This window comes from Mercenaria mercenaria, unplaced genomic scaffold (assembly GCF_021730395.1).
Source record: "Mercenaria mercenaria strain notata unplaced genomic scaffold, MADL_Memer_1 contig_1999, whole genome shotgun sequence".
Classification (NCBI taxonomy): Eukaryota; Metazoa; Mollusca; class Bivalvia; order Venerida; family Veneridae; genus Mercenaria; species Mercenaria mercenaria.
Window position 1 is genome coordinate 61,604 of NW_026460024.1, and position 13,548 is coordinate 75,151.

The 13,548-nt window shown below is 33.3% G+C and overlaps 1 protein-coding gene across 2 annotated transcripts; it reads right to left on the reverse strand.

The window, feature by feature from the left end:
- Positions 1-9,663: 9,663 nt before the first annotated feature.
- Positions 9,664-13,443, reverse strand: LOC128552069 (uncharacterized). 2 transcript variants are annotated; one of them, XM_053533069.1, is made up of 3 exons: positions 13,143-13,443; positions 12,016-12,078; positions 9,664-10,841 (listed from the first exon to the last, which is right to left on the reverse strand). In XM_053533069.1, exons 1-3 carry the CDS (start codon positions 13,267-13,269, stop codon positions 10,714-10,716), a joined length of 318 nt encoding a protein of 105 aa, XP_053389044.1. In that variant the 5' UTR covers positions 13,270-13,443; the 3' UTR covers positions 9,664-10,713. The 2 variants fall into 2 exon arrangements, with proteins under 2 accessions (XP_053389044.1, XP_053389043.1); XM_053533068.1 differs by having other exon boundaries at positions 11,992-12,078.
- Positions 13,444-13,548: the final 105 nt, after the last annotated feature.

Sequence of the window (13,548 nt, forward strand, 5' to 3'; positions counted from 1 at the left end):
AACTTAGATTATTAATTAAATGATTAAATCAATTATTTGGGGACGAACTGTCAAAACAAGAGCGAGTTGACTGGGGGCGAATCGCTGGAGGTTACCTGTCGTACTTTTTTGAAGTTCGCAGGGGACCAGTCTATCGAACGCCCATGGTCTAAACCGGAACTCCATATTTTTTTATTTGGATAGTATGTGTTGTTTGGATACCCTCGTATATGTTACCGTAGTGAGATTCGATCCCGATTTTCGTCGCTTCGCGACGAAAATCGGTAAAATCGATTCCCTATTAAAGAGTTCTTGTAAGCCATCTGTGGAGAGTGATAGTAAAACCATATCATCAACAGAAGTTGGGCATCCAAAACTAGTGTTTTCTATTTTAAGGCTATGTTTATTATTCTCGATGGTATTCATTCATTAAGTCATTTATGAATATTAGATACATCAATGCACCTGTAACCCGGCCCTGTCTAGCACCTTGTAAAACTGGGAAACAGTCCGATGTAATACAGTGAGATTTGACATGTCTGAAGGCATTCTTCGTTAAATTATTGATTGCCTTTAAAATTCCAAAATCAAGTCCAAAACTGGAAAGTTTCAACATCAAGATGTTATAATTCACGTGGTCAAAGACTTGCTTAACATCAAAATAGCATGCGTAAAGCATTGGACAATTTTCTCTTGCATAGTAAAAACATTCTCTAACTAAACTAAAAACGATGTTATTAAGCAGTTTACATATTTTTGAAAGCAACCTTGAAGGGGTTTTAATTTAACAAGGTTATCAGTTTCTATCAAGTTTAAAAGCACCGTTTCATAAACCTTAAGTATAGTAGCTCTGTAACTATTTGGATCAGACTTCTCTTTGCTTCCACCTTCATACATAGTTGTAATAATGCCATGTTTGAGTTCAACAGGTATATGCGCAAGGCGGGCCATCTTTTGAAAGAGCTTTGTAAGGCAACATAGTATAAGCGAACCTCCGTACATCAGATTTTCATAGTAAACGTTGTCAGCCCCGCATGCTTTCCGTTTTTATATGTCTTAAAGCAACACTCAATAACATCCTCTAGTGATGAATTGGTGGATTATTGTATCATGATGTAACATTAACTTATTTTCTAAATCCTCAACTTCTGTGTTTATGGTTTGCAAATGTTTTCATTAAATGTTTCGAGTTGAGCCGGCGAATAAAGTTTTGCAAAATAGTTTTCCAGCCCGTTTTTATCTCTTGTAGAGTGCAGGAAATCGTGTCGTCAAATTTCATCTCGAACACTTGTGTTCTATTCGGTTTCTTTCTTCGCCGGTTTATTAACCTCCAAAACTCATTGTTATCAATATCTGCAGATTAACCTATTTTATTTTCCATTTGTTTAAGAAAGTCTGAAACCCGATTGCTTTGGTATTGACGAAAGTCGTTTTCTGCTTTCTTATTAGTCGCCGGCGACTATATTTGATACGCTTTAGGATTTTGCCACTGGAGAAGAGCAGTTATTAATACGTGACAATGAAAAAATGATATATTGTAAATAAAAGAATTATAAGACAGTTATTGAAATGCTTACATAAAGGAATTATGAGCTGAAACCTGCATAAGATTTTTATTATTTCAAAAGATAGCATTTTTAGAAAAATAGGAAAAATGTATAAAGAACTTATCCCTATAGATAATTTAACGATAGCTAGAGATTTCCAGCGAGCAATGATTGGCTGAGTCTTTACCTGTGTCTACGTCACGCTGCTATATTTAGAATATACCACTGCAGACGAAAAACAAATCTACATGAGCGCATGTAAGACAAGGGAAGTAAAACAGTTTAAGGGAATAATATGTGACTGTCTCTTGTCCGTCGGAATAAGGTCAGTAATTCGGTTGAAAATGTGCTTCTGTGGTGAAGTCGAAAGAAGTCCATAGTAAATAGATCCTAATTTCCTCATTTCTAGCGCAAATTCCAGAAGAACGAGTGCTTTTAAATTACACTTTTTCTCTGCTAGAATACATTCTGCATGAGATGAAACGGTTTTCATGTTCATACACCCCACATGGTAGGTTTTGCAGATCGAAACCGAAAGCAGGGGCTTTTTGTGCGGACACGAGCAAATATGGGCTATTTTTAGAGTAGCAGACCACAACTGACTAGCATTTCACTAGGAGCTATTCAACCCCTATTTTCTTTTCATTTTTGCCGTTAATTTATAATAGAACTTTCATGAAAAATAGGTGTAGGAAAAAGTGATGTTCTATAGAGATACTTCAAGACGACCTGATCAAAACGACCTGAAGTTGTCTTTTTTTTATATGAAACAAAATTACTGACCATCAACCTATAGGAAAAGTCTATAAATTTCGTGATTACTTTTTACTTTATTGTCAAACTATGGGCATTTCATTAGAGGATGTAGATTCTTCTATAATATAATTTGTCGAAATGTTTCGGTTACAAGAATTCTTTTGCATTCATTGTTGGAAAATGTGAAAAATATTTGCCGTCGTAGATTTCCGTTCTTATTCGTGAGGATGCTGGCGCGTGGGTTTCAGAACGAGGCTTAGCGTTGGTTTGTAAACAAAGAAAAAATTAAGATGGTAAAAGGGTTACGGTTTTGGGGTATCTTTCATCAAGGATGCGACGTTTTTAGCCTTTCATGCATGCAATGCACCGCAATAGCTATTATAGCTTTATTAGCCTTTTTCTCCAAACCAATCTTCAAAATATTAGCCGACAGCTCTCCGGCGACTTGATGCTCTGCATGAAAATTTTACTTGTAGTCTTTGTAGCTTTTATAGCCATTGCCTCTGGGTCTGTTTTCATTAATCCATAATAACGTTTATGTTTAGCAATTTTATATAATATTTTAAGCCGACCGTCCCAATAAATTTTATATTAGGTTTAAAAACAGACTTTGGTATATAGTTTTCATTAGTACTGTTAATGGCACTGACGATAGAATTATACAAATTGTCAATGTCTTGGTTAGATGTTATTTCTGTTTCATATTTGCATTTTATAATTTTCAATGTGACTGTCTCTAACAGTGCGCCAATTTATTATATTACGTGGAAAAATCAGCACAGTTTGGCAATTCATCCAGTAGGTTAATGCTACAGCAAATAGGGCGGTGAGTAGAAACATTTGTTGAACTATCATAAAAAATTTGACAGTAATTTACATTAAACAGGTCTAACTCCTGCAGAAACATGTGGTCAATTAAAGTTTCTTTATCGCTATGGTTCAGTACATTGCTAAACTGAGCCCCCCGAGCACAATACCGTTGCGTTAATAGGAACCATATGTATTGCTGAAATTAGGTTTAAAGGAAGTCTACTCCGATTTTCTATAGGTATGTTTGGTGACTGTGATCGGGCGGGAAGTTCGGCATTATATTCGGCCATTATGATAATTTCTTCTCTGTCAATATACATGTAAATGATACATTCCAGTTCTTCTATACAGTCAACATACATTTTTGATGAATGATTTTTACGTGGTAAATATACTTTTTAATACATACTTCCTCAGAGCCATGCATCGGAAACGCCCGGACAATGTGTCAACCCACACCTTGAAAGCGACCATAAGTCACATAGAATCTTATTCACCTGACTTGTTGCTAAATGACTTTTACCTGTTTCCGACATTGAAACGTGAATTGCGGGGTGTAAAGATGTATTCATTTTCAGAAATTCGTAAGAAAGTGTTGAATGTGCTGAACGAAATTCCCAGAGATGACTCACTTTTATCCTGGGTAACCCGTTGGCAAAATGTATTAATGTAAATGGAGAGTATTTCGAAAAGTTTGGTCGAAAATAGTGATCAACTTCAAACCGTACTTAAAGAGGCAGCAGCAGTAGTTAATCTAGACCTTTAGTATATATCGGAGATGACATTAATTCTAGTGTAGAAATTACTCCTGCAAGTTTGATTTGTTAATAACTGGGAGACTTCAGAATACATTTTAAGAGAACGGTGTCAAAGCAAACTTAAGTGCAAGAGAATACAATCATAACTTTCTCCACATATTGACAATGTAGTGTTAATTAAAGACGATATTATAAGACGAAAATGGAGATTCAGTAAAATTGTTAAACTAGTAGCGACGAACGTACGAGATCAACAAGTGTAAAAACGCAAGTCAGTTCAAACAATTGGTCGATAATTAAATCTTCTGCACTTAGAATTATCAAATCGAAACAGTGATTACCTCACCGATAGTTGACGTTACGCAACAATCTTTTCTTTTTGTCTCAAAATTTAATTACGGTGTAGCAGAAATTGCTGAGGCAAAATAAAAATGGAAAACTATCCTACACGAAGCATAAATAGATGACAGTACAAGGTATTGACTTTTAACTTAGCATACTTGTAAGTGGCGATGAAACAAGGTACATATTGCATCGACCAGGTCGGTTTGTCAAAGGTTAAGGTCGCAACAAGGTCAAATGTGTCTGTCATATTTCATGTGCAGAGCATAACTTGATAATCATTCAGTGTATTGACTTCAAACTTGGCATATAGGTAGGCAGATGAGATGATAACATAGCACATGAACTTGGTCTTTTGATCAAGGTTCAAGGCACTAGCACCAGACCAGAAAGAAAATGTCTCTGTACATGTTATACCCTACCCCTAGGTATATTATAAGATCTATGGTCATGAATGGGAAAGTGCACTAACCCATTTCAATCGTGCATTTCTCACCTAAAACGCGCAAGCCGGTGAATGTGTACCAAACACATTGAACAAGCGGTAATTTATCTTCCATAGTGCACCTGTCAAATTATCTCAATTTTTTATATTGAAGAGATGCTCAACATATTTTATGCTTTCGTCAACGTTAAAGAAAAGACTTGTGTGAACTTCCCTAATGAATATCCGATCTAGAGGTCACAGCAGTGTGCAAAGTCTAGGCGAAATGTAAACAAACAAAAACAGAATGCAAAATATTCAGTTTTACAATAAAACTCGAAATGATCAGCCTATCAGAATAGTTTTTTAATCTAGACCGGAACTTCACTAGGGAAGTTCAATCAAGTTTTTTCTCTAAGATAAGAAATATTGAAGAAATGTGAGTGGTACACAATGGAAGATAAATTACCACTTGTTCAATATCCAAAGTACATTTTTGCTGAACTGCGTTTTATGTGTGAAATGCGCAAATGAAATGAGTAAGTATATTTTCTTGTTCCTGACCATGGTTCTTATAGTATACTTAGGAGTAGCGTATAACATGTAAAGAGGCATTTTCTTTCTGGTCTGGTGCCAGTGGTTCAAGGTGGTGACATATTGAGTTCAAATCTGTCCTTTGTATTAGTGTTCATAGCATACTTAAATACTATTCAAGATATTAACTTGAAACTTGGAATACTGGTGGTGAGGTGGTTTTCGGAATGCAAGAATCCAATTACTCAGTGCCACCTCCTTCCCCACCCCAAACACATAAACCCTCTCTCCAAACTTCCAAATTACTTTCAATTACTTGTACTTTAGTATTCCATTACCGCTGCCGCACAACCCCCAACCCCTCTCCACTGCCACATTACATCCACTTCCCACACTACACGCACACACACGCATGTATTATTTAAAGTTTAGTTCCTCCTCCTCTGATTTAGTACGTCCGGCGTATATTGCCCCACTTTGCGGAGCTCTTGTAATATATTTTATGATTATTATGTTTTAGTAATACTTTTGTGCCTGTAATTTACGTTGGATGGCGTGTTCAAATATGTTTCCCTCGTTAAAGTCTTATAATCATTATTTCCAATTTTTGCTCACACAAATATATTATGATACGCTCTTTGAACGAAATCATACATCCATTTATAAGTAAGCAATCGAGAAAATGAGATATCCTAACTGGCTGCAAATCATTTTCAATTTAATTTCAATTTAAGTGTATTAAACCTTGGTATTGTGGCAGAAATTATATAATGCAGATGAAAGTAAATCCTGGGAAATGTTTGCGTTTAGGTATTATTTTAAATCTATCAAGACAAATATGTTATTTTTTTAAAGTTATTTTGTCCTTTTGGTGAAGTTTTAATCTGATCAACTCGGAGGAATATTTCGAAAAAATATCATAAGGAATATTTCGAAAAAAATGGCCTGGAAGTATACGTGTACTTGTGCAGGGTTTTTAACAGGTGTATAATTTATATTTCTGTTTCATCATAAGCCTTTTTCCTTTCACCTTTTTTTCTTCTTTTTGACATCATGTTAAACTTCTATTAATGTGAAAATACCTATAACTTTTCTGCTATACGTTGGCAGATTCCTCTTTAATTATAGAAATTAGCGTATCCGCATCCTAGTTACTATTCAAATATTCTGACATTTACTCATATTATATTTGTATGCAGCACTAGTGTCTCTTCTTTCCGTAATTACTTATCTCTTATACACTAAGTTTTTCTTTACAGCCTGCTCATTAATCTGTTTTGTATCGCAGAATATAACTTTTGGCTCTGTGTGTAAACTTTTCAAAACGCAATTCGCAACATTAATTCATAAATGAAATAAAGTGGTTACAATATTTTCATCTTTAGCTGTGTTCCAGATAAGTTAACCATAACAACATTTAAAAAAAATAAAACTCCAATTATGCAAACTTTTGTTGGGTTCATCATTTTCAAATGAATCTAACAAAACAAAAATCAACTACACGACCCCATCATTTCTAACTGCCTAATTTTCTAAGTACACTCTAATGTTTTTAAAAGAAATCACGGTTAAATGAAATTCTACACTGTAGAAAAGAAATGATCCCAACGTTCGTAACTAAAACGATATTCAATATTTCATTTCCATGACAACAGACAAATCCTGCGTTGTTATAATCTAATAGAGATAAACTTACAATGTAATATACTCTCCAATGCACAATTTACTAAATTAAATCCTTTTATAGTTTGATATCGATAGCACCTTATGGTACATATATATCTCATGGCAATGACACATGTTAACAAACAGTTTGGTCTTTGAAATATTCCACCAATAAATTTCAATGTGTAAAATAAGATCATTAGACACAAAGCGTGGTAAAAATATACAATGATTAGTAATAAAGCGAATGAAAAACTGGAACAAAGAACGCTATAGCTTATGTCTTTAAATGGGAAGGATTTATGTTGTAAGACTCTAAACATGCTTCAGCTGTTTTTGGAACAATTATCAAACGTTTCATTAAGGTAGTTCTGCACGTTTGATAAACCGGAAGTGATGGCGTAACGTCATTTATCCGGTAAACATGGAATAAATCCTGGATTCTGCGTACGGAAATAAAAATTATTTTATGAATTAATAGCAACATATGCGTAAATTTATTGCAATGGCACGGTTACTGTCTTTCTAAGTTAATATATGATATTAAAACATCTGAAACGTTAAAACTTCAAAATAATGTCGTAAAATTAGCGTGAAAAGTGCGGTGTATTTTAATCATGGTCAAATATCTTAAAATTAAGCACACGGACCTGTACATTTTATTTCACCACATTATATATCATATGCTAATTTACAACTGTGGGAAGTTTCATTAAATTCTACATTGTAGACAAATTTATATTTGCGAAAATGTTATGAAAATAATGATTTTCCCATAGACTTCAATTATGAAAAATTGCTTGAGGTCTATTGTTTTCAAATCAGTCTAGCAAAAAATCAAGCACACGACCCTATCTTTTTTATTTGCTGTATTTTCTAGGTATGTTTCGAAGTTTTGAAAAATCAGAGTTTAATCAAATTCTACATTGTAGAAAAAATTTCGAACCAAACGTGCAGAACTACCTTAAAAGAGGTTATGACCAACTATTTTACAAAACACCGCATTTATAGTGTTAGCACTTTTACAGCTGGAAGAGCGGAACAGGTTGAAGAATCTATGACAGCAGACCTAAAAGCACATTGGGACTTAGCAGCTTTGATATTTGAGGTTTTGCCCGGTTTTTTTTAGCCCTAAAATATGGTGTTTTTCTACATGCTTGTCTTTGCTTTATCTAAAGAAAAAAACATAAGTATAAAATGTCAACTGTGTTGTTTTTGCTAGTTTTTCCCTGCTAAGCGTTTTCCCGTTAATTCTAAAGTTTTTGGGGGCCAGAAGAGGGCCATCTAACGTTTTTGGGGTCAGAGGAGGGCCTCTTCTAGACAGAGGGGTCAAGGGGAGAAACCACCTCTTGGCACTGTAATACTGCTGGATAAACAGTAATAAACACGAAGACTTGTCAAGCTAAGAAGATTCACTCTCAAGAAATTAAAGAGTCCGGTTTCGTAGTATTTATTCCCCTTACACCATCTGAGGCATGAGGGCAAAATATTGTATTTTTTCTGCTAAACTTTCTCGTGCTAATTATAATGTTTTAGGGCCTCCTCCAGACAGACGAGGCAAGAAGAGGAACCACCCCTAGGCACTGTAACACTGGGGAATGAACAAGCGAAAAAAATCAACCTAATCATTCTTTGGCTAAAATATATTAAAATGTTTGACACGTTAAATAATTTCCAAATAATGTCTCAAATCAGCTAAAAACATGTTAATCTCTTTTATTATGGTCAAATGTCTTCAAACCAGCACACGGGCGTATAAATTTTATTTCCCCACATTATAGCCCATATGTTAGTTTATAATTATGAGAAAATTCATTATAATCTACATTGTAGTAAAAAGTTGTATTCGCGCAAAGTTCATCAAATTGTGATTTTCCATTACACTCAGATTATGCAAACTTGTGTTGGTCCAACATTTTTTAAATCAGTCTAGCAAAAAAAAAAAAAAAAAAAACAACAGCAGAAAACAATTATACGACCCTATCTTTTTCCTCCATAATTTTCTAAGTACATTTTTAAGTTCTGAAAAATCATGGTTTACTCAAATTCTACATTGTAGAAAACAATTGACCTTAACTTAGTGATATGCTCTTTATATTAGTACTAGCACCGGTACAAATGAAAATTCGCAACAAATTGTGTACATGTCATACGCTCTCTATATGTACTGCACATTAAATGCAATGCCAGACAATTATTCCTTTTTCTTCAGTCAGCGTTTCGTGTTGAAATTCGTAAAGGTAAGGTATGGCATGTATATAAACACGCGTCTGCTAATTAGATTAAAAACCTGTGTAGAGTGTAATCATCTTAAAATTGGAGATATGTGAAACTTTTAAAAACTTTTTATCGATTTACATGTCTAAATGGTTTACTTTGTCTATGTATTTTTGTGTACAATAACATCCTGTATTTAGACCATATGTGGACATTTCTAAAGTGGTCTTAATAGCCGGGTGGTCTTATAAGTAAAATGCAGTATTTTCAACTTTTGCGCGTAATTATTTTAGGGAAAATGAAATGTATATGTTATTCTTCTACTGTTCCATTGATGCAATGCTACATAGTTGCGGTATACAGAGCAGAGGCTGTGTTCTTAAGAGGCATAAACACGACATAATATATAACAAAATCTGTAAAAAGATCCTTTGGAAGCGTAGAATGCAACAACAAAATGGTTGTGTAAAATACATATAAAGTAAACCTAAACATCCATACGCGCATGTATTCAGTGCTTGTGCAGAAGGTCAAGTATTTAGAAAAACACCATAAAGGGCTAAAAAATGCACCAAACCGCAAATATCAAAGCAGCTAAGTCCCAATGGGCTTTAATGTCTGCTATCATGGATTCTCCAACCTGTTCCGCTGGACACATTTAAAGAGGAAAGCATAGCTTCCAGCAGTAGAAGTGCTGAGCACTAAACATGTGGTGTGGTGTAAAATTATCAGATCATAACCTCTTTTAATGAAACGTTTTATTCTTTTACTAACTACAGCTTAAAACTGTCCAGAACATGGAGTCTTACGCCCTAAAACGTCCTAATTAAAAGACATTAAAAGTCTTTGTTCCGTTCTTTTTATTCGCTTTATTACTAATCATTGTATACAGTTTTACCATACGCTGTTTGTATTGTTCCTATTCTACATTGTAGAAATAATTGACCTTAACTTGTGATATGCTCTTTATATTAGTTTTAGCACCGGTACAAAAGAAAATTCGCAACAAATTGTGTACATGTCATACCCTCTCTATATGTACTGCACATTAAATACAATGCCGTCATACCCTCTCTATATGTACTGCACATTAAATACAATGCCGTCATACCTTCTCTATGTACTGCATATTTAATACAATGCCAGACAATTATTTCTTTTTCATCAGCCTTTCGTGCTGAAATTCGTAAAGGTAATCTATGGCATATATATAAACACGCGTCTGCTAATTAGATTAAAAACCTGTGTAAAGTGTAATCATCTTAAAAAAAAAACGATGTTCAATATTTCCATGACAATAGACATAGACTGAGGATTGTTTACCATCAATTTAGCAAATTTTGAGTTGTTATATTATATAAGAGAGATAAACTTACAATGCAATATTCTATACAATTTACAATTTACTAATACGTTCATAGTTTGACATCGATAGAACATTTAGCACATATATATCACATAGAAATCACATAAGTAAACACACATTTTGCTCTTTGAAATAGTCCACCAATAGATAGAACATTTTGTTACATATATATTACATTGCAATGACATAAGTAAACAAACATTCTGGTCTTTGAAATATCTACCAGTAAAAAGGTGTTCTTAATTTTCATCAAAACGCAAGTATCAAATTTAGCACATGATGTGAGACGTTGAATTGAACTATACTGGTTTCTTTTCATACATTCGTCTCTTTTCTTAGTTTTTTACTGTTGCTTCGTTTACTCGACCGAACGACAGCAATGTCTTCAATTTCCGTCTTCGTTGATTTATATGATCTTTTGGTTTGATCTTCTTTAGGTGCAGCTATAAAATAATTTGAGGTATATATATATAAACAAAAAAATTGTAGATACAAAACATAAAAGACACGACATTTGTTCAATATAATTTGCAAGTACAAGTAAGGTAAACTTCCCGTTTAGGAAGTCAATATATGGTATTTCCTTGCTACTTGTTTCTAGTTATATATTGGAAAGCAAAATCATCACTTTATATATAGTGTAATTAAAATGAAATTTGCCAAGTTAAACTTAGATGATATATCTAAATTTCTACCATGCAATTGATTTTATGCCTCACCAAGCTTTTCATTAAATTTAATTGAAGTCTGATCAATCTGTTACCTTAAAATTATTAATAATTGATATTGTTATGAGTAAAGAAGTCGAGTATACACTTTATTGTATTCAGTCAGAATTATGGCCTCTTTTCAAATCAATCTATTTCCTGTTTTGTTTTGAGGTTTTGTTCAGGTACATATAAAAGCTTTTATTCATACTTACTATTGCATAAATTGATTTGGAGCAAAATTTTCAGGGAATTGATAAATTAATAAAATTTGATATAGATCTTGAAAAAAAAATGAACAGTAAAAATTAGATATATTTTCACAATGATGTATTACATTTAATGAAACAATGCATATTCTTATGCACCAGGGACGATTATGTACTTATAGATTCCATCCACGCAATTTACGAACGTTTTTAAGGAAAAACAATCCGTTATAAAATAAAAATTAAATAAATGTAATGAATTATAATTCTTGACGATATCATTTATAAAAAATCACTTTCAGAACACTCAAGAACAAGTGTTTTTAGATTCAGTAATAACATATACAATATATATGTGTCTGTCATTGTCTATGGCAAAATGTCAAAAAAACATTTGTAATAAGTGATATTTTTTTGAATTTTTTCAGATGTTGAAACACACAGACTGTTAAAATCTGTGGGTTACATTTTTATCATTGTTATTGATATCAAAATTGCCGCTCCGAATTATGCTATTTTCCATTTCTTATCAATTAAATATTTCTTTGAGATTACTTTGGTGAGACAGGCAGTTATTTTAGTTTGTTGCAGGTGATACAAATGGCTACTGCTATCTGGACAAAATAACAAAACAAAATCAAATGAAGTCCTATTGATACATATTTGAAATATATTACGGGTTTTGTGAATGTCTTTCGCACCAAATTGCCAAACATCTTCCAAAGTTTTGGTTTCATCTTCCGGGGTTGGGATAGATTCAGTACCTGAAAATACATTGATAGTGTGATTAAAGTTTTACCAGTAACTGAAAATTAAAATCTATTTTTTTTTTTTGATTTTCATCATGCCAGCACAATGCCAAAATTGAGATGACCATGGTTAGGCAGGTCATTTTATCTTTTGGGGTTGAACGAATTCCAACATAATACTTTTGTGTGGAATAAGTAGTATGTAAAGAAAACGAAACAAATAAAAAGTGAGATATTGCATCGGATATTCTGAAGACTAATACGTATATTGACGCTTTTACTGTGGACCATACTGTGACCATACCGTGGACCATAATTCTGCTGTTTTGTTCTACTTCTAGTAGACTATAGCATAAATGTTTGCGATGGATATCAGAACAAAAAGATATTTTAAGATTTCTAGCAAGTACAAATAGTCTACAATTAGTATGTTACACTCTTTGTCAAAAAGTATAGGGGTGTAAACATTCAGAACATAGAACATAAAAAAACATTCATAGGGGATTCATAAAACAAAAGTGTATTCAATGAGCAAAATTTAATAGAATATAACTGTTCTAATATGTGATATGCAGCTCAAACTTAAGGCCGTACGAAATTAGATCTATATTTAATATTCCCATCATTTTTCAAAACCTTCGAAGCAGACAGGACGAAGTATGAACGAAGTATTTATAAGCTGATTAAAATAAGCATTACTTCTTGGTAGCTTTTACGCCGGACCCTTAAAATTTCGTGCCAATTCTGCATACGTATGCATTTTAAGCAGGTGTATCATGTATGCATTATTTAAGTTGAAATGGTTTAACACTTATGTCGTTATTAAATCCGCCTGGCGCCTGGTATAGTGGTGGGAGTTGGGAGGTAATTGGTACGCACAATAAAGGTGTCTCAAAAGCCAAATTGGCTGGCCCTTTCAATAGGGGTGACACTATAATAAACAATACCTTTACCTTTACCTTTATATGTAATTAATAGAAATGACTATATTATGAATATTTTTATACGCCATAACAGGCCTTGTTATCATTCTCAAATTTCAAAACATAGATCCAATCTTGTTTGGCCTAAATACAAACCTTCATCAAAATAACAGCATGGGTTGATAAGGTTTGGGCAGGTCATTTGCAAAGCTGGCGATGAACGTCTTTCTGTTAGTTTTGACTTTCTGTCTGTAGATAAATTCATATACAATTTTAGGCTCATGAATTGTGTGCAAAAACATGTATTACTTCAGTCAAGCGTCTTTTAAACTCCCTCCACTTTATTAAACAATGAACAGTTTTGATAGATACCAATTTATAAACTTGAAACTGAAACTAAAACTCTTTTATTTAATTAAAAGCCTACTTCAGACAACTATAAATTCAATTAATACTCCGAAAATAAAAAAAAAAACAATTACCCTAACCGTGTAATGCAGAAAATTCTCTAAAAGAGTGTTTTCAGTTCAGATTCATCTCAAACAGTCTAAGGATTTAGACT

Bases quoted from the DNA above. Each gene is read 5' to 3' on its own strand.
- LOC128552069 (XM_053533068.1), bottom strand. From the start codon at position 13,269: ATGAGCCTAAAATTGTATATGAATTTATCTACAGACAGAAAGTCAAAA. The intron at 12,079-13,142 runs GTTTGTATTTAG...ATGTATTTTCAG, and splicing joins ATGCTGTTATTTTGATGAAG to GTACTGAATCTATCCCAACC. The intron at 10,842-11,991 runs GTAATATATTTC...ATTATTTTATAG, and splicing joins GAAAGACATTCACAAAACCC to CTGCACCTAAAGAAGATCAA.